The sequence below is a fragment of the Pollicipes pollicipes genome, unplaced genomic scaffold (genome assembly GCF_011947565.3).
Source record: "Pollicipes pollicipes isolate AB1234 unplaced genomic scaffold, Ppol_2.1 Scaffold_6138;HRSCAF=7277_pilon_pilon_pilon, whole genome shotgun sequence".
NCBI classification, from domain to species: Eukaryota; Metazoa; Arthropoda; class Thecostraca; order Pollicipedomorpha; family Pollicipedidae; genus Pollicipes; species Pollicipes pollicipes.
In genome coordinates, this window is record NW_023596818.1 from 24,916,443 (window position 1) to 24,941,111 (window position 24,669).

Consider the following 24,669-nt stretch of genomic DNA (forward strand, 5'->3'; position numbering starts at 1 on the left):
TCGCGCGTACGATGTCTGGCGGCAGTTGACCCTCTTGCGTTCGCCGGGTCACTGGATCGGCGCGCAGAGGTCGCCTGGGTGGCAGCAGACCGGACGGTGGTGCTCCTATTTATTTCCCGTTTCCCCGTCCGTCTCCGGCGGCGCTGCCGGACGTTTGCCTGAGTTTTGCGGCCGGACCGCCCGTGCCGGCGCGTGCGTTCTGGGTTGGGCGGGCAGTGTCCAGGGAGGGGCGTGTGTGCGTGTTTGTTCCGGGCCGCTGCCGGCCGGGGCCGGACCTGTTTCCGGGGACCTAGCAACACTGTAGTCGGAGTCAAGCACATCGGCGCTGTAAAAGTTTCTGCTTTAAAGCACGCGAGTGTGATACCTGCTGAAGGCTGGCGGCCTGGATCGACTGTTTTGCAGCCCTGCTTACCCCGGCCACAGATCAGCTGGCAGTGACGTCATAGGCTGTTTCTGCAGGCCGCCTCAGTGCACCGACGGCTTTATTTAGACGATGTTACTTCCAATTATGGTAATAAATATATCATCGAGATGCTGTGTTGATGTGTTGATTGGATGCACATTTTGGTGCAACTGCAAGTACAATCATGTACAGTTAGTACGTTTCGCCCACATGCTGGTCAAGTTGCTTCCCGCTTTCTAATCTTCATGAAGTTTGCAGCTATGTCAGTTGATACAGATTGAGTTAATTTACCTGTGCACCTTACTTATGGGGGCTGCAAAGTTATGCGACACCGTGAAATACAAAGCACTGAGACAGTCGGCGTCAGGTGTTGCCGGTACGCTACGGGATTCCACCCAGAACGACGTGTATTTGGCTAAAAGAAAACGACCGATCTCGTGCTACCTTTGTTGCACATATACACAGCCATTCATGAATTACGTTGCCAACTCCCTGTACCATGGCTAAGCACCGGTTATGCTGGGTAAAAACCATCTCTCCCTCATCTCTGATTATGATGTGTCGAGTGAAACATTCAAAAATGTGTCTTCCATATGTCATGGATTAAGATGCATCACCATACATCCATAACATATGCGATCACACAAAAAGCACGGTTTTCTTTTTGCCGCAGGTAAGTAGCCAGACGACCCTTCGGGCATTTATATTAGGTTGTAACTAAATGACAACAATGAACTAATGACAACATCAGTGTGACTGGGTGCTGCGCAGTGGCATTAGACATTTTGAAGACGGGGGGGAGAGTAATCTACTTCATTACTTCAGCGCAGCAATGCAGTGCCGATGGTGCAGTTGTTTTATAGCATAAATTCCCAGAAAAATGCAACGTTCCGTTACAAGAACAAGACGGTAACCTGAGTCACCAGCGTTTGTAGTCCTATACATCCATTCTCTACAGAGTGAAGACGGGGATGGTAAAGATAGCAGTGAATTAGGGTTCTCAATTGTCCTTGAATTCGATGATGGTACAATTTCAGCGTGGCTGTGACCAAAATGAAAATAAACAGCATAGGAAAATACTGCGATCATGTATTATGACTGCTTACCATTGCGTTCAATTCAAGGCGGATCCAGGGATTGAAGAAACTGGTGGGGTGTCGTAGCATATTATTTATTTATTTTTACAATGGCTGGTAATGCATTGAAACGTCTTATGGCGGAGTATAAGCGTAAGTAATCGACCATAGAGTCGCAATAGTGTTACCCCCGGAATCATATGTTTGTCTATCCTGGCTGTCATTTGCGCGACGTATTCCATGTTATTGCGATGCGCATATGTTAACCAGTTTCTGGGTTGCTGCCTTTATGCAGGTGAAGTTAAAGTCAAGTCACTTCTTCCCTATATTTAGACTTCTTCAATAATTTGTGCTTTAGTCAGTTCTCATTGAATCAGCTTGGTTTTCATCCCTGGAAGATTTTGCATGAGGTGGTGAAAGTCATGTGTGTGTTTAATCTGCGGTGAGTTCGTGGCAGCAGAATTGTGAGGAACAGCTCATGTATCTACTTGCAGCTCTTATGCCTGCTGATCTATTATGAGATGCACATAGAGTGAGCAGGATCTCTGTGATGGAGCATAGTCAGTTAAAAAAAAATATATTTCAGGCCCCAAGGTAGATACTCTTTGTTCCTGTCCATCAAACTAGGCACATTAATATCAGTTTTTTACTTCCAGTACGATAAGGTAACATAAACAATGCATGATTTCAAGGCTGCACTCAACAGATCCTATTTAGGGACTACAGAGTTGTTTCTTACCCAGCATAGCCAGTGCATAATCATGGTGAGGGAATTTGGCAACATAATTTATGGGCAGCTGTGTCTATGTGCAGCATAGACAGCATGATATTGGTTTTTCCCCACATGCATATCATTCTCAAGCTGTCATCTAGTGCATCATCATTTCTGTTGAAAATTGGTAGCAGCAAAATTTGTTAGATGTTAGTAAATTCTAGGTTTGGATTCATGGTATTTCTTCTCAGGGAGGAGAACTGACAACAAGACAACTCATAATTCTGTCATACATGGTCAGAATTGATGTCATGCATTATGAGCTTCACTCAAAATGATTGCACAATTGCAAGATTGGGCACAAGACTGTCAGTCTGTATTTGCCCATCACGTGTAGATTTTGTTGCCATCCTTCTCATAGTTGTTCACTTCATTTGTAAAGGGTCAAGCACAAGTCTGCTGATCAGTTTCTTTCATCCAGTTGCCACATGATATGAATATTTGAGGCCAGAAGACAACAAACTAAGATATTGTGTGATTGTGTGCATGTGTGTGCATGTCTGACCTGTGCTTGACCATAAAATGTTTATAGTCACTTGGCCACTTCAGGATGTGCTGTTGTGAGCATCCACTGGCATCTGTTCCCTAAAATTGCCTGTTACCAACCTGTTACAATTATGGCTGTGAAACCAGTACTAGGATAGATGCAGGCATATAGTCAGTCTGAATTACTTATTTCAGAGCTGACACTGAATCCTCCAGAAGGAATATTGGCTGGACCTATTAACGAGGAAAATTTTTTTGAATGGGAAGCGCTCATCACGTAAGTTGAACCTTTTTGTTTTCTTCTGTAAACTGCTCATTATATGGCATGGTCTTGATATTAACTTGATTTTATGGTGCATGCAGATTTCATGGTTTGACTTCTGGTCGTAGGAATGTCGCTTTCAAGCAGCTCAAGGTCGAAGCTTTTGACGCAACACTCATTAGGTGGCATCTTTCAGTGGTCCCGAAGGTACGTGCTTTGATGGAGGTGTGTTCACGGCCAAGCTCACGTTTCCGCCGGACTACCCTCTGAATCCACCCAAGATGCAGTTTTCCTGCGAGATGTTCCACCCAAATAGTGAGTTCAGACTCAACCTGACGGTCGCCGTACCCCTGCTGGCGATGAGGTGCCTGGCGATGACTCAGTTTGATGTGACCATTGTCTGTTGATATTGACGTTTTGCCTTAAGGAGTGGGATGCCCACTACACATTCGATTATGCCGTCCGCATATGCACGGAGGGACGTTTGTGCGTTCGTGCCTGCATGCGTGAGAAACAATTTGATGTGAAGGTCCTATCATTGGTGCTTGTCCATATGTTCCCAGCCGGTCGGGGGGGGGGGGGGGGGGGGGGGCGCTGCCTGCTGAGCTGTTCCTGCGATGTCAGTGTCCTAGTCGTCTGCTGTGCTGTGCCTGCCCCGTCCCCCTGGCGTGTATTCCTGTGAGCTGCTGTAGGCCTCTCGTCACGCGGACCGTGTCCGGAGTGTGTTGCCTGCTGACCATGTTTTCTGGGGTGTGTTGCCTGCTGCCCATGTTCTCTTGGATCTGTGCTGCCTGCTTACTCGTTTTGTTGGATCTGTGTTACCTGCAGATCGTATTTTCTTGGGTCTGTGTTGCCTGCTGGCCATGCTGCATGGAATCTGTATTGCTGGCTGGCACGCGTCACTTCCGTCTGCCCAGTCAGAAGTCAGTCAGTGTTGGCTATTGATAATCACCGCCGCCCGCCGATCTGTGCCGCTCGTGTCTAGAGACCCGTGGTGTGCTGATCGGACACCGTCCCGTCCCGGGGCCAATGCTGGCCGCTGGTCCGCTCCGCGCGTGTCTGCTGATCCGTCGCTCATCTGCCGCTCCCTCCGCAGTTTACGCGGACGGCCGCGTCTGCATCTCGATCCTGCACGCACCCGGCGACGATCCCATGGGCTACGAGACGTCGGCCGAGCGCTGGAGCCCCGTGCAGAGCGTTGAAAAGATCCTGCTGTCCGTCGTCAGCATGCTGGCTGGTGAGCGGGACGAGGTTGATCGCGTGACACCAGCGTGTCAGTCGTGCCCGGAACCGCACCTCAGTCGGCCTGCCTCACGAGACACCGTGTGCCTGGATGACTCCCTCCCCAGCATAAGCCGGGCAGAGCTGGCGCGTCAGGTGACCAAGTGCGGGCGTGTGTCGGCGCGAAGAGACTGGTCTGAGTTTTGGTGTAAGTCGGCACGGGCCCCGATCGCCACGCGTCAGCCCCGCCCAATTGGTTTCGACAGTCGGCGTGCTAGGCAACGCTCACTTCATTGCCCCGCGCCGTCCCGACGTTTTCGCGAACGCGCGCTCTTACGCTCTGCCTTCCGCGTGCCGCTGCCCGGCGCTGCGGGCGCCCGGACCCGCGCGCCGGCGCGGCGGGCGTCGTGACGGGGACGCGTTGGCGGCGGGTCCCAACACGCCCGTTTTTGTCGCGGCTGTGTGGTCGTGTTCTGTGGCGCGCCGTGACGCGTCTGTCGACTGGCCCGCAGAGCCAAACGACGAGAGTGGCGCCAACGTGGACGCGGCCAAGATGTGGCGCCAGGACCGGGCCCAGTTCCAGAGCATTGCCCAGCGGCTGGTTCGCAAGACGCTAGGTCTGCCGCCCACTGCGTGACTGCGTCACGCCTGGTGACGTCACACCGTACTCAACAGTGACGCCATGCCCGCAGCAGTCACGTGCTGACACCGCGCGTGGTGGCGCGACGTTGTGTGGTTGGTGCCACCTAATGGGCGGTGAGAGGGGTGGCCCGTGGGGCCGTACGCGCGCCTCGCCCCGCCCCGCCGGACGCTGGGTTCGGGCTGTCTCTCGATGTGGACTCGACAGGATCTCTGACGGACTGTAGGCTAGCTACTGCCCGCGCGCGAGTGCTGAGGCTGGTGGGACAAGAATATATAAATACCCAACACGGACAAGACAATATAAGATAACAAGACAAGATAGAGCCAAGGCGTCTAATCGACGCGTCTATTAAGGCGTCTACCAAACACGTCTATCAGGCCGCACGCGAGCAGAGTTGGATAGAGCAGAATGTGTTCATCATGGGCTTTGTGACGGGACAATACTCATATGATGGTAACCACGATCAGACACGTTACACTTCTTCACCAGGTCGGCCCAGCCGGCGCCGAATGACCGGGACAATAGCGATCAAAATCACTAGGAGCAAAATGCACGAAATGCAAACAATACGCCTCCTATCACAACAGTGCTACAGTTGATTCAAGCGTGAAAACACCGCAATTCCACAGCTAAGCGTGGCCCGCTTCCCTGCGCCACCCGCACTGCACAACACTGCCACTACGGTGCGTTAAAGGCGAGACGTCAGTCCGCTGCCAGCCCTGATCTCCGCGCCGCTGCGCGTGCCGCGGCACAATGCTGGGGCGAGCGGTGTGTGGCGCGCGGCGCAGGCCGCCCGCTCGCTAATATTCGAACTGTACCAGCAGAACGTACCGCATGCGCACCTGCGCCACGTTGTACACGATGTACTCGTTGTACTGCAGGCAGTTGTTGCCGGGCACCGGCCGCGCCGGTCCAATCGGCACCACCACCCCGTCCTCCCTGCGGTAACACGGGGTCGGTCCTCATGGAGAAAGCCAAGGCTCGGAACGATCAGAGCACTGAGCTGCGTCTGTGCCCCCCCCCCCCCCCCCCCCCCCCAGCAAAAAGCCAAGGCTCAACGACGACAGCATAGTTACGTCGGTATCCCCCCCCCCCCCTTAAGCAAAAAGGACCAAAACTGCATATGCCACAGGGATGGCGATACAGGAAATAGTAACCCCAGTTCGCTGATTTTAGGGGACAAGGGAATAAAACTGACGAGCACAAGAGGATCACCTAAAAACAATCACAACAAATGTCATTTTCGCCGACGTGTACTGCTGTTGGACGAGAAGGCAGCGCCGCCCAGCAAGGGGTCCCCCACGGAGTAAGACGTGGTTCAGCCGCAACAAGGAAGGAAGGTCGAGGGTGGGCATGCCCCACTCACATTGTGACGAATGTTTTGGGCGCAGGCGCTTCCGTCCCCAGTCCCTTGACAGAGTGCTTGCCGGCCGGCAGCTTGTCGCCTCTGTAGTCCGCCTGCACTTTCTCGTTACACTGGCGACGACAGCACGACGTCACGAGCTGAGCGCCCCACACTCGCCGCGCTACACTCTTCACTACACTACACACGGACCACACTCGCCGCACTGCGCTCTTCACTACACGGGGAGTGCGACGCTGCATGACGTCGCCGCAGTAGTTCGACACCAGGGGCCGACACTGAGCCCTCTGCGCCACACCGCTGGTCCCGAGGGCTCGCCGTACGGCCGGGCTCGCATTTGACGGCCAGGAGTTCCTGCCCTCTGCCCTCTGGCCCTCTGGGGCAGAAATTGCGTCGCCCTTTTCACGCGGATCGTGCAATGTCCCGCACGGCACCGGACAAGCGAGAGACTAACCAGTTGTAACCCGCGAGACCAGCGTGCGTAGCACTCGCCACATAAGTGTTCACGCCGCTGCAAAAACCAGAGACACCAGATCTCTTACCTTGCCCAAGGAGACCTCACTGAGGAGAAGAATGCCACGATTGTTTTGACGCGTCGTTCGGCAGTAGTTTGCCGACTTGCTAGCCATGTCCGCGAAGTAAATACCCTTTCCGAACTGAGGACGAATGGTACGCGAAGTGAATTCGCCGCGAAGACCATTCAACACCGCCGGCTGGCCGACAGATACAGGGTCATTGCCAGTGACATCACTATTGTCACACACCGCTGAACGAGAACACCTTGAGCGCTGGTAATGTGGGCCACCGTGAGCGCCGGCAATGTGGGCGACCGTGAGCGTCAGTAATATGGGTCACGGTGAGCGTCGGTAATATGGGCGACCGTGAGCGACCGTAATATGGGCGACCGTGAGTGCCGGCGTCGGCGGTGCCACACCTTAAGCGCCGGTAATGTGGGCGACCGTGAGCGCCGGTAATGTGGGCGGCCGTGAGCGCCGGTAATGTGGGCGAAGCGCCGGTAATGTGGGCGACCGTGAGCGCCGGCAATATGGGCGACTGTGAGCGCCGGTAATGTGGGCGTCCGTGAGCGTGGGCAATACGGGCGACCGTGAGCGCCGGTAATGTGGGCGACCGTGGGCGCCGGCGCGGGCAGTGCCACACCTCGAGCGCCGGTAATGTGGGCGACCGTGAGCGCCGGTAACGTGGGCGGCGCCACACCGTCATGACGCAGGCCCCATCGCTCGGCTGCTGTCCCGAACACGCTACACTACACCCGGCAGCGGCGGTCAGGCTCAGTCCGCGCGCGCCGCCGCTGTGCTCGCCGGCAGGCGGGCCGGCGGCACCGCGCTCGCTGACGCCGACCGCCGCGCTCACCATGTAGCCGGTGGAGGGCGCCTCGGGCGGCGCGATCTTGAGGCCGGCGCCCAGGATGCCGGCCCAGTTGGACATGCGGCTGCCGTGCCAGAGCAGCATGCGATGGCCCACGTCGCGGAAGCGCGGCCCCTCCGACGGCTTGTTCACCGCGTACACGTCCAGTAACTTCAGCTTGTAGTGGCAGTGCGTCGCGCCGTGCGTGGTGGCCAAGTACTTGCTGATCAGCTGCGGGACGGGTCACGAGGGTCAGGCCGGCTGCGCGCCCCGCGCGTCGGCTCCTCCCCCTATCAGACGGGTCACGCGTACTATACGGGACACGCCTTGTGATGTGGGTGGTGTACCATATGGGACACTTCGTGGTGCGGGTGGTGTATCACGCGGGACATGCCTGGTTGTGCGTATGGTATACCATAAGGAACAGACCTTGTGGTGCGGATGGTGTACTATGCGGGAAACACCTTGCGGTGCGGTTGGTGTATCATACGGGACACGCCCTGCTGTGTGTGTGCTGCACCACAATGGACACACCTTGCGGTGCGGGTGGCTGGGCGCCAGGTGGGTGATCTCGCAGTCGAGCGCGCGGTAGTGGTTGTCGGCCGGATGGCTGCGCGTGCCGCTCTCTTCCTCTTCGCTCATCAGCTTCAGCGCCAGCTGGATGTCTCCCAGCGCCTCAAGCAGGTCCAGCTTCAGTCGCACCTCTTCCGCCGTGCGGATCAGCGTCGGCGGACGCATCCTGACGGCGGCCGCACCCGACCGGCTCAGGCGACAGCGGTACCGACCCGCGGCGGCCCACACCGCCCACACACAGCCGCACACGGGCCCGCCACAGCTCACGCCGACCAGCTCACGCGACAGCGGTACCGACCCGCGGCGGCCCACGCCGTCCACACACAGCCGCACACGGGCCCGCCACAGCTTACACTGTCAAGATCGTACACCGTAACGCGTCTAGAGCTGCATACGCAGCAGGGTTGACACGTGAAGAAATCGTGAGGAAATAAGCTGACAGTGCTCGGCATCCAAAGTTCACAGCAGCATGGTTGCCAGGATCCCACGTGGCGTGCTGCAGGCAGTCGGCTTCCTCCCGAGCGTCGAGATTGCGTCCCGCGAGCAGCATGTACTGCCGAGATACCTCATGCAGTGTCCAGAGCGAACCACGCTGCCCATTGCCGACATCACATGCTCCGAGCAGTGGCCGCCGGGGCGCAGATCCCACGTCACGTGTCCCGGGCTGCTCATGAGCGGACGCCCAACGATACCTGTTTAACGTATCCTATGTGTCCGAGCCCCCATAGCAATGTACACAAGAGGCTGCTCTCGCGTGAGGGGAGGGGGGGGGGGGGGGCTCCAGTCACCAGGCGCCCGACAATACTTCGTTATTGAGTTTTAGGTGCGCGTCAACTGTACTGGTTATTTGCGCTCATTGCCAAACACCATTAAGGCATACATAGTTCTAGAACCCGTCCACGTGCTCAGTGCCGAAACGTGTATCTTTTGGCGAGTTCGGCCGGCAGATAATCTCGCAAAATTCTCCGGAATGTTGGAAAATTCTCCGGGATGGCGTCCGGCACTGCCGTCACGGAAAATTGTCCGATCATTTTTCGTAGCGAGGAAAAATCGCGGAGAATTTCCAAAGCATGGTCAAGGCGGAGAACCTGTTTTCGCTATGCATCGTTATGACCGTTGGCTGTGGATGGCGCAAGAGAGACTAATCTGGGGGATAATTTCCGGACCGGCCGAGTGTAAATGGAGAATCTTCACGGATTATTATCGGGGAGATAATTATTCGTTGAAGAATTTTCTCTTGGCCGACCGTGCCCTATTTTGGCCGTTAGCAATTCATAAGTAGCGGTGACAGTCCATGCAGGGCCCAGGACCGTTAGCAGAACGCCCACTAGTATATCGAGCGGGTGCGGTCGCTGCCCGGCAACGCGATCACAACGGAGAGCGCGCCGGGTGTCGAGCCCGCCCCGGACCCCGCGCCGGACCGGGGGCGGAGGCTCGCGACACGGACCGGTACCAAAGACTCCGGCGCGGGACAACGGCCCAGGTGCTCGCGTACGGTTCCGACGGCAGCTCGCAGCACTGTACCATGCCGGCACAACAGCGCCGTCATGGAGTATTGCCCACTGACGTCGACGTAAAACAAACACGAGCCTGCCACCCAGACCGTTGGAAATCTTCACAAAACTCTCAATGACCGTAGATGGCAGAGAGACAGGTCCCACACATGCTGGGCGCGTGACTGACCCGAAGTTGTGCGGGATGCGGGTATAGAAGGCACTGCACGCCTTCTCCAGCTCGGCGCCTGTCTTCTTGGCGCTGATGAGCTCGTCAATCCGCTTCAGCGCCTCGTAGCCGGCCTTGATCTGATCCTCGGTCAGCTTGCCTGGCAGCCGCGCAGACGACGGGCATCAGGCGCGAATGAGCGTGGCAGCACGAACGGACAACACCGCCCGAGGCCGTAGCGTGGTAGCAAGCGTCGTGCAATAGTCAAGCGATCAGCGAAACAGTCCCGCAGCCCGGTCTCCCGCTGAAAAACGACCAGGAAACGATCAACTTGCACGAATTCTGCATACATTCACGGACCAGCGCAAAATGTTGTCGACCAGCAACTCAGCCATCGGACGGTGAGATCAGGGCTCAAGCAACACACCCGGTTTAGCTTCGACAGCGCTCTCACAAATACAAAAAAAAAACAGAAAAAGATAGGGAAACAAACGCTTTAAAAAATGAGAGCTATTGAACCTTGCAACGGCAATCATCACATTTGTAATCATCACCGACGTTTTCACCATCAATCCTTTCTTACAACCACGGACCCTACCAAACGAATGTTGTGCATCTTGGCTTGTGAATGAACGGCCCGCAGACCTGAGTCATTTACTTTGCGAACTAACCACGTCCCCGGCACTACGGATATACCTGTTCCGGCCACATATCTCCCGTCTCGTCCTTACTTTAGCCACAACTGTTGCCTTACGTACGCCCGCGTTTGCATCCATCATCACAACGGCTGCAGCGGAGTCCCCCCCCCCTCCCCCCCCCCCCACGCACGTCAGCCCATCAGGTACTGTCACACACGGGAACGCCGGCCGCGTCACTGGCTTCTGGTCAGGCTAGCGGCGACCACTGCGCCACGGACACCACACCAGCCCCACACCGGTCAATGCGCTACATTTAATGTGCGCCACGGGCCCCGTACCGGCACCACACCAGCCCATGTCAGGCTCAATGTGTGACGCGGCCACCGCACCGGCACCACACCAGCCCATGTCAGGTTCAATGTGTGACGCGGCCACCGCACCGGCACCACACCAGCCCCCCCCCCCCCCCCCCCCACCGGTCAATGTCTTACGTTTAATGTGCGCCGCGGGCCCCGCACCGGCACCACACCAGCCCATGTCAGGTTCAATGTGTGACGCGGCCACCGCACCGGCACCACACCAGCCCCACACCGGTCAATGTCTTACGTTTAATGTGCGCCACGGGCCCCGCACCGGCACCACACCAGCCCATGTCAGGTTCAATGTGTGACGCAGGCACCGCACCGGCACCACACCAGCCCATGTCAGGTTCAATGTGTGACGCGGCCACCGCACCGGCACCACACCAGCCCCCCACCGGTCAATGTCTTACGTTTAATGTGCGCCGCGGGCCCCGCACCGGTACCCCACCGGCCAATGTGTCAGGTTCAATGTGTGACGCGGGCACTGCATCAGTCAATGTGTCGCGTGAACATGGACATTTGAACTGAAATGGAACTGATCCACGCGACGCGGGCTTTTTCGGTGAACAAATACCGGTGTGATGCCACTCCGTTAGGGCCCTGGCCGAAAAATTCTCCACCTCATGTGGTCACGTGATAGATTCCTTCGAATCACTGACAACAGGTTGGCATTCAAAGACGTCGATGTTTACATACCCAAGGGTGCTTTCTTGGCATCATACTGCATCTCCACGACAGCGTCCTCCATTACTTTAACATTGCATATCAACTCGATCAGGTCTTGTACACGCTTTTCAAGCTTGCAGGGTTCAATCTGGAATGCAAGGTCATCACCACGTGAGGTAGCGACAACAGCTCTGCAACTCTGAACACCACAGAAACTCATAACTGTGAATGCGCCATCGCTACCAAACATTCTCAAGCTTGTTTGTAGCCGCGATTTTTCGTGTGACCGCTACAATGTCCTGTCAATATGAACCAACAAATGGCCGCTGCCAGACAAGATGCGGGTGATATCACCGACCGGATGGAAATAGTGCTGTCCCCTTTGTAAGGATCGGGCCCACCAAACGTGTTTTAGCTTCAAGTTTTTTTTCTAAAAAGGCAAACGATTCCGTCTTCAAAGAGACCGTCTCGAACCATAGTAAATTCAAAAATATATCAAAACTTACACGTTTCGCCCTTGGCCGCGACGCTGCGGACCAAAAACACAACCAACCCTGACCGAATCATTGTATAGTATTCGTCGCAAAAGGGCTCCCTTTAAGGGCAACACTTCGCAGCATTGCTGCAGCGTTAGGACAAGCCATCCGAGATGCAATTTCACCAAATATTCGTTTGTTTCTCACTTGAAAGTGATACCACGGTCAGAAATATCCGCAAGGCACATATCATACCAATGCAACCAAAATCGTAAGTCGTGAATCTTCCAAAAAAAGCAACAAAAACATTTTTGATGATAGAAATAAAGCGCACATCAATTCGTCAAACTACCACGGATATATATTCGCAAACTAAGTGTGAGTGGGTAGGGTGGGGGTGGGGGCTGAGCAGAGATAAATATCTGGACCTAGCCTCAAAATACGCCCCAAAATAGGTTTTTTATAGCATTTGACCTACTTCCTTTACAAAGTTGTTGAAGGGTTGGAGCTCTTCAAAACTGAACAAGTAACTACACCTCTACGTGCGAATATCCATTTTCTCTAGTAAAACTTGATGTAAGTCTCAAAATTATCGACGTGTAATGGATAGCAGATCATCGGCTGCTATCTTGTTGTCAAACCTTTTCGAACCTTTAAACGATATCGAGGAAAAAACTGCAACTTACTTCATGATCAACCTAACTAAATGTTCTTCCGTCAAAACGCTGCCACAAATACATGGCGATTTGTCCACTCACTACGTCCATTTGCAATAATCACAAGAATAAAGGGAGTCCCACTTAAGATTAAGCACTTGACTCAGGTCCACAAAGCACCATGCACTTTGATGTTATCCATGTGAACTGATGTAATTCTTGTCCCAAAATAGCACAGCACACAGACCAAATTCAAAATGTGACGCAGCATCTCTTAGAATTACCTCCTTCTTCGCTTTCGCGGCCTCTGTTCTAATCTTCTTGGCGTCGGGCTCATCCTCGCCATAGTCCATCTTCAGCAAGTCATATTTCCCGGGTACCTTTTTGAAAGCATGTCTGTTGCACCATGCGTTTCTTGTCTTCTCCTGAAACCTACACCGACACATCAACGTAAATCTTTACATGTGCAATGACAAGGTGGCAAACATTCATACACGTCAGAATGAAGCTCATGATGGCCGTACGAAGTTAAGTATTTGTGACGTTTTTGTTGTTAAAATGGCTGGGTTATTTTGCGACACATTCCACCGGGGTCCATGGGGTAGCGATTCCTTACACCGTCTGCAGCGGCAGGCGCGAAACCCTAGAAGGTGAAGAAACCTCAGGTCTTTTAACGGTGGTATGCGCCCCATACTTCCGCCAGCACGTCCTTGTAAGCTTCAGTGGCTCCGCCACCAGCCAAAAGCTGGGTGGAAATCGAGGTCTTTTGATTTGCTTCTTTCCGTGCAACGGCAAAGGGCAAAATTCCGGCCAGCACTTACTACATTAGTCGTACTCACTTCCAAGTGAAGACGCTTTTCGCAGAATCCAAGTTGCCATGGGCTTCGGTCAGGCTGTTTTGTCCCCCGTAGCCCACTCGCCCCCAGCGCATCCACACGGAGAAGCTATGGCCGTCGTCGCTTTCCAGCAGCTGGATGAGGTAGTACTTGTTGTTGTTGCTCTGGATGTTGGTCTGGTTGAGCATGCAGTCCCAGATATCATCACCCTCGCAGTAGACATGGAAGCGCGCCGCTACCGGGCACTGGCTGTCCACCGGGGCGCGCCCCTTGAGGAGGACCGTCTTCATTTCGGAGCCGGAGTCACCGGCCGAAGAGGCGGCCGCATCTGCGGGGGACAGCGGTCAGCACGGGCCACCCCCAGACCCCGCACTGTGGTGCCTGCGGGGGACAGCGGTCAGCACAGGCCACCCCCAGACCCCGCACTGTGGTGCCTGCGGGGGACAGCGGTCAGCACAGGCAACCCCCAGGCCCCGCACTGTGGTGCCTGCGGGGGACAGCGGTCAGCACAGGCCACCCTCAGACCCCGCATGGCAACAGCTGCGGGGGACAGCGGTCTGGTCGCCCCAAAAATAATGAAATAGAGTGACCAAATCATACATTTTACGTAGATTGAAGATGTTCTATGCGCCGAGTCGGCGTGTGCAGCCAATTACGGCGCACAGGTTACAGGAAACCAGGAAAAAGCAATTAAGTAGGTGAAACAAGCTAAGAGGCATAACGCCCTTGGCTGGTTTTGGCCAGGGTTAAAGACACGTATCAAGGGCTGCCGAGTTTATTGCCAAAATCGAATGCCTTCCAGATCAAAGTTATGACCCCAGTTTTGGGGAAACTGGACACTTGATGTTTGAACAGCTACAGGCAAAACCTTGCCAAACACGATAAGAGCAAGAGGATACATTGGATGACAATTCGAGTATTATAATGCGTTATAAACCCAAAGGTACCCCGGAAGCACTTCCGCTGCTTGATCAACCTAGATCGGCCTAGACGATAGCAAATCTGAATGACATGAAACCTTATAAATGAAGTGGTATTTAAGTGCGTTAATGGGCTTTGGGGGGGGGGGGGGGGGGGCAGTACGGCACACTATCAATTACACTTGAAACTCAGAAGCACCCCAAATTACCTCACATGTGATACAACATCGGAGAGTCAATCGAGATCAACGGATGTATACATTAACTTCATTTGATTTTGAACAGGTCACATCGTCGTAGAAAAAAACATCATTTCCGACCTACACCTATAAAAAATCAATATCTTTACCTTCACAACCTGTCGTTGATCCCAGGGGTTTTCACGGTCGCCTCTGCATGCACGCACATAAGATGGAAAAAAGAAACTTGCTGCACCCAATAATTATTTGTTACAACTGGGCAACTCGACCCTTGCGCGGTGAAATTAACGTGCATACATCAGTCCTCAATGTGTGCAAAACAGTTGCATTTTGATGGAATTCCGCAGTATTAAGCACATATATAATGGCCGCCAGTAACATACCAATACGTCACAGCACGCCATCATAATTCATGTAACATCACATGTGGCATGCTGCATGTCACGCTCGGACCAGCAAGGTGTCCCATGTTCACTTTAAGTCTTCCACAGACTTTGCACGACTTTTCCGTGCCCAGAAACGTTATTTAACTGTCCACTGCAGTCGGGACACGTTCATTTTGTTCACTTCACTAGACAAGCCCTCTTTTCAACACGATCCCCAGAATTTAAGTATCGCACAACTTACACAAGCACCTTGATCAGCGACTATAATCACCATCATAGTCGATCAACACGATCCACGCACACACGAGGCCCCGCTATAAAAGTGCACCACTTTCTGAACTTTTCGTGCCACTGACCTGGCGATACCCGCCCACTGACCTGGCGACACCCATCCACTACCTGGCGATACCCACTCACTGACCTGACGACATCCACCCACTGACCTGGCGACGCCCACCCACTGACCTGGCGACACCCACCCACTACCTGGCGATACCCACCCACTGACCTGACGACATCCACCCACTACCTGGCGGCACCCACCCACTGACCTGGCGCGGTCCACCGATGCATAGAGCCTCTGTTCCCCTCGTCACCCGCGCGCCCCCTGTCCTGTTAGTCATGACCCTCCCGTCCCGCGATTAGACACTCGCCACATCCGGATGACGTCACGCCGGGTCCACGTGACGCCCGCAGCAGGACACCAGCATGCAAACATATATAGAGTGGGCGCATGTAAGTGCCCTATAAGTGCCCAAGCTTTTTCGGTGCAGCTGACCAATAATTTAGGCATACTGGGTTGTCTTGAGCGCAAAAACATATGCGCGGAATTAGATGAGAATTGTTGTAGTTCTCCACCTCTCCTTCACTTTTAACTGACTTTTTTTGTCGCAAGGGCTAAGTTACTCTACCAATCTGCATTGTATAAAACGCACTCAAACTTCAGACGCAATCGTTCCTGCGGTGACCGCCATGAGTCGACGAATCCCGCAATCAAGTGACATGCTTGTTCGCATAATGCGATCGCTGTCCCTGAACACACAGCTACACCAACGTAGGTAACATGCGTCGCAGCTTCGAGGTCCTTCTGAAGTCCGTCATCGGTTGACTTCGGAAACAGTTTTCACTGGCAAGATCATGTTGAAGGCATATACCAGCGGCGTTATCGAACGCGTCGTTTATCTTTGCATAGGAAACTTGAGTTAAATAAAATCGACTTGACTTTGTACAAGCGGCGATTTCGAGCGCGATCAGGCCAGCTTTGCGGCTGCACGGCGGTCACCAGGGGCTGTCTTCCGGCCCCGCACGGCGCCGCACGGGCACCTCTGCGCCCGAGGACACAGCTGACGGTGGCCCGACTGCCGTGGCGTACCACGAACACGAGCACACGTCACAATGGCCGCCCGTGCGCCGCGGGGCCGATGCCTAACCTGCGGAAGAGCGATCTAAACCAAGACAATTAGAGCCGCAATGTAGGGTGCTTACCGCTGTCCGCGTCCACCTTCCTTTTCCCCTTCGCGGCCGGCGCAGAGTCCTTCTTCGCCGAGCCATCGTCTTTGCCGGCGGGTGTGGTGTTGCCGCCATTAGCTGAGGCGGCAGGCTTGAGTCCAGAGACGGGTTTGTGCTTGGCGTCGTACGGCTTTCCCTCGCAGCTCACCCGTTGTAAGTCGATGTCGTCACAACCTTTCTTCTTCATCTTCATGTTCTTTAGATCAAATGTCACGGGCGTGCGAGAGACCTTCGCCCTTTTCTTGGCAAAAGCTTCCTCTAGTGCCTGCACGTGTGACATAGGCAAGTACTTTTCGGTCCTCTTTTCTTTTCCACTCCAACTGTAGCTGTCTGGAAACATAAACCGTCGTAGAAGAGTCCCATGCACCGAAACGCCCAGAGTGAGCAGCGTCTTCAACAAGCCCGTGGATCGATCACAATATTTTTTGCGGTCTGAAAATGTCAAGTAATGCCAAAATCATTATCAGGTGACCGTATGTGAAACCAGACGAGTCCCACGATCTTTATCCCACCCCAGTACCTCATAAGCACAGTCATGAAAACGTTCTGATTACACCCCGCTGCGCCTCCAGGACGCGTGTACAAACCTGAACCGGCATTCTTCACACAGCGGATCCTGGCCGCTCGCTTGGCAGCTGAGCTGGCCTGCGTCATGTTCACAAGGTCGATGGTCAGGTCCGCAGAGTCCGACTTTAGCTCTACCTTGTCCTCACCGTCTGCAAAATCATCTGTTGTCAACATCAGTGCGTTTTAAGCTTACCTTACGTTTAGAGACGGATGCACGTAAGCATGCCTGAAAAATCAAACCTTTACATCGTTCAAACCCTGGATCTGAGGCAACTGAAATATGTGAGCACTTGGGTTGCACTTATTCTTAAAGCTGCACATTTTCATCTGGACGCCCCCCACAGCTTAAGTTGGCCATACTAGACCCGAATGTAACTTCCTTTGGAAAGCATCATATTTGAGCGGTCACGGCGCGAACGGCGGGATTCGGTACCGATGAACATTTCGTCAATCCAGTCTTTTCACGATCGGCTGCAACATGATAAGCTGCATTGTTTAAATTCCTCGTTACATATACAGCAAGCAAATGGGAATTCATTGTATTATTTCTGTCAGGAGCCAGCCAAATAGTAGACATAGATGTTAACTTCGAACCTAAGGCTTCAGTTACGGACAGAATTCGTCTTCCGAACTTGCATGACCCAGCCTCAGCTCTCGTCTTCTGAGCTTGCATGCCCCAGCCTCAGCTCTCGTCTTCTGAGCTTGCATGCCCCAGCCTCAGCTCTCATCTTCCGAGCTCGCGTGACCCAGCCTCAACTCACATCTTCCGAGCTTGCATACCCCAGCATCTCGTCTTCCGACCTCGCATGCCCCAGCCTCAGCTCTCGTCTTCCGAGCTCGCATGACCCAGCCTCAGCTCTCGTCTTCCGAGCTCGCATGACCCGGCCTCAGCTCTCGTCTTCCGAGCTCGCATGCCCCAGCCTCAGCTCTCGCCTTCCGAGCTCGCATGACCCAGCCTCAGCTCTCGTCTTCCGAGCTCGCGTGACCCAGCCTCATCTCTTGTTTTCCGAGCTCGCATGCCCCAGCCTCAGCTCTCGTCTTCCGAGCTTGCACGCCCCAGCCTCACCTCTCGTCTTCCGAGCTTGCATGCTCCAGGCTCAGCTCTCGTCTTCCAAACTTCCATGCCCCAGCCTCAGCTCTCTTCTTCCACACTTGCATGCCCCACCGTCAGCCCCCATCTTCCGAGCTCGCATGCCCCAGTCTCATCTCTCGTCTTCCAAACTTGCGTGCCCCAGCCTCAGCTCTCGTCTTCCGAACTTGCACGCCCCAGCCTGAACTCTCGTCTTCTGGGCTTGCATGCCCAGCCCTAGCTCTCGCCTGCCAATGCCGCGACATCTAAGGCCGACATCCAGCTCCGACCCGCCGCCGCGCGTGTCCCAGTCAACTCGTGTCACGGCGCCTTTCTCCGGGCGCTGCCAGGTGGCCGGTCAGTACTCGCGCTGAGACGGTTAATGCGCCATCACGGCCTCGTGCGCCGCGTTCGATTCACGGACACGTGTCTCCCCCCCCCCCCCCCCCATCGTTCACCATCTGCAAGTTGGGCTTAAATCCTATCTTTGGCATCTTTAACGGTGATAACAAACCTTTCGCATTTCCACCGTCGGCATTTTCCTCTGGGAGGGGAGAACCCGCACCGTTCACGGTGAATTATTTCGGGACAGTGGCAACGTAAACTAAGCTGCGACCTCTAACACGCAGCCGTCCTCCGTGAAAGCGATGACAGCTTCAATAAGATTCCGGACCATCATGTCACTGCTTGGAACTGTCGAAGCGGACCATCGCCGGCTGCGGACAAATCCCAGGGCACTCGAACTCCATCCTGCGCAACAAGAGCAATGAGGCGGTGACGGAGATATTCCGGCGGGGGGGGGGGGATGACGCCTCCTAGGCTGCGGCAAACATTACGACGCAGAACGGACAGATGATACCACAAAGGTGCTGAGGCTCTTCAACAAGTGGACGTGCCTAAAGAGGAGCAGCGAGAGACCTTCGGATGAGCAGGCTGTAGTCGAAGAGACGTTCTGAGGAACGTTGGGGGCCCTGTTCGACGTCGCTCTTGTCTACGCCCTCAGGATGACTAACATTGAGGATGACCGTGCATTCCTCTCCGTTCAGCGTGCAAAAGGACGCAAAGGCCCCCTGCTCGTTGCGCGGTTGGAACGAAAACGGCGCGGCGAAAACACGATGATGAGCGGCGCCAGCAACATGAGCACGAGTGGCTCATGCTGGCTGGCGAGACACCACTGAACTCGCGTCCAGCTGGAGTTCGAGCAGCCGTTGCCGCACCGACGATGAGTCGGAGCCAACGTGCTTGTTCACCCCGACCATTCCCAAGCGTCGCGCTACGGATGATGGCCACCAGGCTGTGCCGGAGATTTCGGCGGGCGCTTCCCCGCCGAAAAACAAAAGGCTCTTTGACGCAGAGCTGTGCGCGGTGATAAAGCGGACGAAACCTTCCAACAGAGGGGCAGTTCACGTCGCGCCACGACGCATAGCTTTGCCCGTGCGACCGGCCGAACTCACCCCCAACCGGCGGGCGTTTCGAAAGGCACCGATGAATTTTCGCGTGACGTCGGCAAGAGGCACCAAGATGACCTTCTCCTTCGACTTCCCGGTGACGGTTCATTGAGACGGCAAGATTGTCGAGAACGTGGAAGGCTCACGTGTCGACCGCCCTCCGGTGCTGGTGCCGTGGACCGCGTCGCCAAGCTTCTCGCGGTGCTGAATCTACCCATCGGCACACGACTCGCCGCAGCGACAGCGGTGAAGGAAGCTCTCGAGGACTTGACATCACCGACCACCGCAGGGCGCTCCGCTTCGACACTGCCTCCGATACTGCCTTTGATACAGTGCCGAATAGTAGTTGGGGCGAGACTTCTGTTCGCGCAGCAATTGGACCAGGACGTGCTGCACCTGGCCACCATGTGCTGGAGCTGGTGGTCGCGAAGGCATTTTGGGTTTCCATGGGTTTGTCATCGGGACCACACGTCCAACTGTGCAGGCGTCTCGCAAAACGCTGAGACTTAGTCAACCGGAAGAAGCCGGAGCCCTTCGGCAACGTCACATCCCAGCACCCGGCTGAACTCCGCAACGGCAAGATCGTCTGGTCAAACGCCCTCCTCGACCAGCAGCAGCCCAAGGCGGCTTCCGCGACCTGCTCGAGCTCGGGGCGATCGTGCCTGGGGAAGTGCCGAAGCGGGAGATACTGCTCTTCCGGCCCATCACCCTCTATCGTACGTGCTGGACAGCGAGCGAGCGAGACGGGATCCAGCGCTCCGACATCTTTGGAGTCCCCATGCGCGTCACCGACCGGAATGCGGCGCCCCCCCCCCCCCCTTCCCCCCGTTCCCTCAGGCCCGGAGCCACGAGTCTATTTTAAATTGTTTGTTGTTTAATACAGCCTTGGGAGCAAAACTTTCAGACCTCCCGGCGATCTTTTAACATTGAAATTCCTTGACACAAAACGCAGTCAGGAATACTCTCACACGATGATCAAATGTTCTCATAATTCTAAGGGGCATACCAATACCAGTTTGGAATTTAACTTTTACCTCCGATGTGGTGCGCCAGAAGATACCCATTAAAATGGCATTTGAACACTTTGTCATGGCCTACCAGCAACAATATACAGGTGGCATGTGCCCATATAAGGGCTCAGCATGCCACAAAGTTCCTTTGCAGAAAACCTAGGTCATTGCCATCTCCATCACGTTGAAATCACATCATGTTGCATGCATTATGAAACGAAAGCTAACAGCTTTCGCACCAATTGGGTACCTTCAATGGCCTTCATGAAGCACTGCTGCACAGGGTCATCATATCTATACCACTGCCTTCCGTGTTCCACTTCGAATAGCATGGCCATGATGAAGGGCTGCTCCAGGTACCTGCAAGCACATGATGAAACAGGCGTGTATTCCAATCCAAGATGTGACTACATCTCATGGCAAGATGCTCCAATGGAGAATGGCGATCAAATTTGCTTTTGCTGAAAATATGAAGTAATGATGGAAGCAGACATCAATCAAGTCCAACAAGACCATAACATGCAGCAGTTGAGGCACCTTGTAACCAAAACATAAGGCTAGTTTAATCACACATCTGCAGATGAACACATGCGGCTCTAGTGTTCTCTGCACTTGACAGTGCTTTCTCAATGTATGTTTTGTCCATGGGATTGTGCAGTTGTTCAGAAGTCCGCATTGTGCACGTGTGTGCCAACTAATGAGGTCACTGACAAGCCAGCCCACCTTAAACTAAACGCTGTTTAAAATCGTCAAATCACTAGAATATTACCTTAGTGGTGGGGATTTTAAATCATAGGAACTTGTATAAAGTGCCACCCCATAGTAATACCATGTTTAACTGGAATTCAGGTAAGGAGGGTTAAAGCTTTAAGGAATGTCTTAAACCTCGTCCCGATTCGCCGTTTTTCATAACGCGGACTGATAGGATGTGTCGCATACCCTCAACCATTTCCAAAACTAATAAAGAAGGAGCTTCGCGGATAAAGTCAGTTGATTGGTCCCAACGAGATTTCGCGATTGGTAATCATTTGAATGTTTCCGGTTGAATAATCGACGCCCTCATACCCGGTCGATGTCACAATTTCCGCGAAAATTGTACTTTTTCATCTTTATAAACTAATGCATATCAGACGAGACGTTGTAACGACACAAACCTAAACAAACGGGTATCTTGTGTTAAATTGCGAATACGGTGGTGCATGTTTCAAAAATTTTCAAACATACGTTTATGGTATATGACTGTGCTCAAGTAGCAATGTGGGCCCGTTGCGTGCGTACCGCGGCCTCGTCGGTCACCGCCTTTCGCCCGCACCCGTCACAGATTTCCGCGCAGTGCTCCTCAACACCGCTGCTGCTCGCACACCACACAAGGTGGGCACATGCTTTCGGTGTCAAAACACCTATTGTATTTCCAGGGGGCCCAGCTACCTTCATTTGCATCATCATGCCGACGAATGCATTCATTGAGGGGGCCCAGTGGATTGGACACTAAGGAGACCCATCACCTTTCGTGGTCAGGGACTCACGTAAGTAGAACACTAGGGGGCCTACTGCCTTTCCCGGTCAGGAGTTGAAGACGATTTTCGTTTCATCCAGCCTCTTGGGGTACTTACCGACTACCGTTCTGGAGACAGGGTGGCCGGGGACCCCTGGCCGATCAGGAAGGCCGCAAGGGATGCGTCATGTATCGGTCCCCTCTGTGACGCGGAAAGCCCTCAGACCGGAGCAGTTGATCCCGGATCGACGCAGGGGGCCGCATTGACGTTAAAGGATTGCTTACAGACACAGGGGTCGAACAATTGACAGATGACTCGGTTCGGTTTATCGGGTCTCTGCTCGAAATGGGGTAGAGGTCCGGGGCCACGTTCGTACCTGGGCCCGTGTCTGACACAGGGCCCTTTCACTGCCTCATGACAGACCCTCTGATTATCATTTATCCTATCTCTTTTCATTATCAGTGGGCCTGGTCAACTTAACAGGCTCCCTGACATTCGGGGTCACGTTCCTGTTCCTATTCAGGAAACGAAAACATGGCCAACTTGGGGCCCTTGCCGATAGAGCCCGTTAGATGCACTGTGGCCCCCTGATCAATACATCGGCCCCTCATTGCCCCTGGGACCTTGACCAATCCAATGGGTCCCCTGACTGGCAATCGCAACCCCAGGATGGTCCCGGTTTTGAACGTGGGCCATAGGCCACCACAGGGCAGATTGTTCGGAAGTCGTGGTCGCGGATAGACTGGCAGGTCCTCAGTGCCTCCAGTGGCCCCAATTGGTGCAAGGGGCCCTCCGATGGACATTTGCGGGCCAAGGTCCCTTGACACAGCCTCCAGCCAGCCCTTTGGGTCCCCTAGTCGGGCCTTTGACCATCAGTCCTGAGGAGCCCTTAGGGCCCATCTGGACCAAAAGGAAGATATGTGCACCCCTGGTACCCTTCCCACCTCACCTGCCTCGCCATCAACTTATGATGGGCCTGTCTCGGGTCTGAAAAATCCTATTTCCAGATAAGAAATGCCCAAGTAATTGTAGGCCTCAAAATGACTGATCTCCAATCAGGAAAGGCCAATCATAGACCCAGAAAGGGAAAGATTAGTTTTGAGTTATTTCATTTGATGTAATTTTAAGCTTACAATTTTTTCAGTTTGTTGACTATAAAATTCAGGCAGAAATGATCTTAAAATAGCTTTTGAGTTCTATTCCAGTTAAACAAGGCAAAAATGAAAAATATCAAAGCATGCACTTGTTAACGAATAGGCCATATTCAGTGAATTTGGGGGAGGGCTTTATTTCTATCATGGAGCCTTTTGTCAACTGTGTCCCCCCTTGGTAAGGCCTTGGCTGCATGCTTGTTCTGAAATGTAGAGGTCCATTGGTTTCCAGGGCCCTTCATGAAGCCTTTTCCCCACCTCAAATTTGGATATGCCACACCTGGTTCCTACACCCATGACTACATGTGCTGAAACTGATTTCTCAATGACACTGAAACTGCTACTCTGGACATGTTCAGTATGGTGCATTTCTTGAAATATTGTCTCATGTCATGCCCTCATATCTAGCACCTCACCTCACACCACACCTTGTCACACCTCACAAAGGTTAGGCCCATTAAGTCATGTTTTGTTGCAATTACAACTTTTAGAACTCATTCCAAGTATGCTGGAGTGGTACCAGTGATGTCAAGAACTGCCTGCACATAGGTACAAAATGAAACATCTCATAAAACAGCTGCACCATTTTCCATCTACATGTCCAAGCAACTGCATACAAGTCCAATGTGTACCACCAGAATGCTACAAGCGTCATTATGATATATACCAACATATTGCTGCGCAGAGGACAAAGCATGCATGTACCGACAGGATTTTAAGAAAGATTCATCTTCAAATGGTATCATTCACATATCCTTGGGGAAAAATCGCGCGGTCTTTTTAACACTGACTGTGCTTGCAATCCGGGATCGAGTACCGGGAAAGACGACGTCCAGGTCCAAATACCTACCCGATGCAACGCAGCACAGCGACACGCTACGCTCAAAGTGCAAACAAGACTGCACCACTTCGCTGTCGGAGGTCCGCTCCAAGTGGCCGGTATGCGCAGTACGGCTCAACAAGAACGGTCCTGCCGGCTGCGCCGCCCCGACCACCGCCGATTTCGAGTCGTGTCGGGGCACGCGAAGCCGACGGCGCCGCAGCTGACCTTGGTCAACGTGAACAAATAACGCGGGTATGAAAGACAGTGCTACTTCGCCGCCATCCATAGTCAAGTTCAAACCACGGAACCAATGGTCAGATTTTCTTCAAACCCACACCAATAGAAATTTAGTATGCGGTTTTACTGATCGTGTAGAGACTGGTGACCTTCTGGTCACCATCTGTACCTTCAAAAAACCGCATAAACCACTTAAGGGTACTACAGCAAAGTCCAAACTCGGAGACCGCTCAACCGATCTGTTTGGAACCTTTACCAGAAGATGGAGCGCATGCGATTTTAATGGCTGGACTGAAACTGGTGACCTCATGTCACCATCTTTACCTTCAAAAAGCGCATTAACCACTTAAGGGTATTACAGCCAGGTTCAAACTTGCAAGCCGCTCAGCCGAT

The 24,669-nt window shown here is 53.7% G+C and overlaps 2 protein-coding genes across 2 annotated transcripts; one reads left to right on the plus strand and one right to left on the minus strand.

The window, feature by feature from the left end:
• Positions 1-1,443: 1,443 nt before the first annotated feature.
• On the plus strand, positions 1,444-5,126 carry LOC119105859 (ubiquitin-conjugating enzyme E2 G2-like). The gene is made up of 5 exons (XM_037229415.1): positions 1,444-1,632; positions 2,933-3,014; positions 3,196-3,314; positions 4,096-4,236; positions 4,733-5,126. Exons 1-5 carry the CDS (start codon positions 1,590-1,592, stop codon positions 4,855-4,857), a joined length of 510 nt encoding a protein of 169 aa, XP_037085310.1. The 5' UTR covers positions 1,444-1,589; the 3' UTR covers positions 4,858-5,126.
• A 55-nt stretch (positions 5,127-5,181) lies between these two features.
• Positions 5,182-24,218, minus strand: LOC119105858 (poly [ADP-ribose] polymerase 2). Its single transcript, XM_037229414.1, has 13 exons — positions 24,067-24,218; positions 20,820-20,929; positions 17,063-17,191; positions 16,452-16,805; positions 13,464-13,788; positions 12,909-13,056; positions 11,523-11,640; positions 9,848-9,986; positions 8,126-8,330; positions 7,598-7,822; positions 6,769-6,882; positions 6,230-6,339; positions 5,182-5,802 (listed from the first exon to the last, which is right to left on the minus strand). The coding sequence occupies exons 2-13, from the start codon at positions 20,905-20,907 to the stop codon at positions 5,664-5,666; spliced, it is 2,094 nt and encodes a 697-aa protein (XP_037085309.1). The 5' UTR covers positions 20,908-20,929; positions 24,067-24,218; the 3' UTR covers positions 5,182-5,663.
• Positions 24,219-24,669: the final 451 nt, after the last annotated feature.

What these genes read in the sequence shown, in the direction of transcription:
- LOC119105859 (XM_037229415.1), top strand. Translation starts at nt 1,590, where the DNA reads ATGGCTGGTAATGCATTGAAACGTCTTATGGCGGAGTATAAGC. An exon ending in TCTTATGGCGGAGTATAAGC is followed by an intron (nt 1,633 to 2,932) that starts GTAAGTAATCGA and finishes TACTTATTTCAG; the next exon opens with AGCTGACACTGAATCCTCCA. An exon ending in CGAGATGTTCCACCCAAATA is followed by an intron (nt 3,315 to 4,095) that starts GTGAGTTCAGAC and finishes CTCCCTCCGCAG; the next exon opens with TTTACGCGGACGGCCGCGTC.
- LOC119105858 (XM_037229414.1), bottom strand. Translation starts at nt 20,907, where the DNA reads ATGGCCATGCTATTCGAAGTGGAACACGGAAGGCAGTGGTATAGATAT. An exon ending in TGTGAAGAATGCCGGTTCAG is followed by an intron (nt 16,806 to 17,062) that starts GTTTGTACACGC and finishes TTATGTTTCCAG; the next exon opens with ACAGCTACAGTTGGAGTGGA. An exon ending in TGCCAAGAAAGCACCCTTGG is followed by an intron (nt 9,987 to 11,522) that starts GTATGTAAACAT and finishes CGCGGCTGCCAG; the next exon opens with GCAAGCTGACCGAGGATCAG.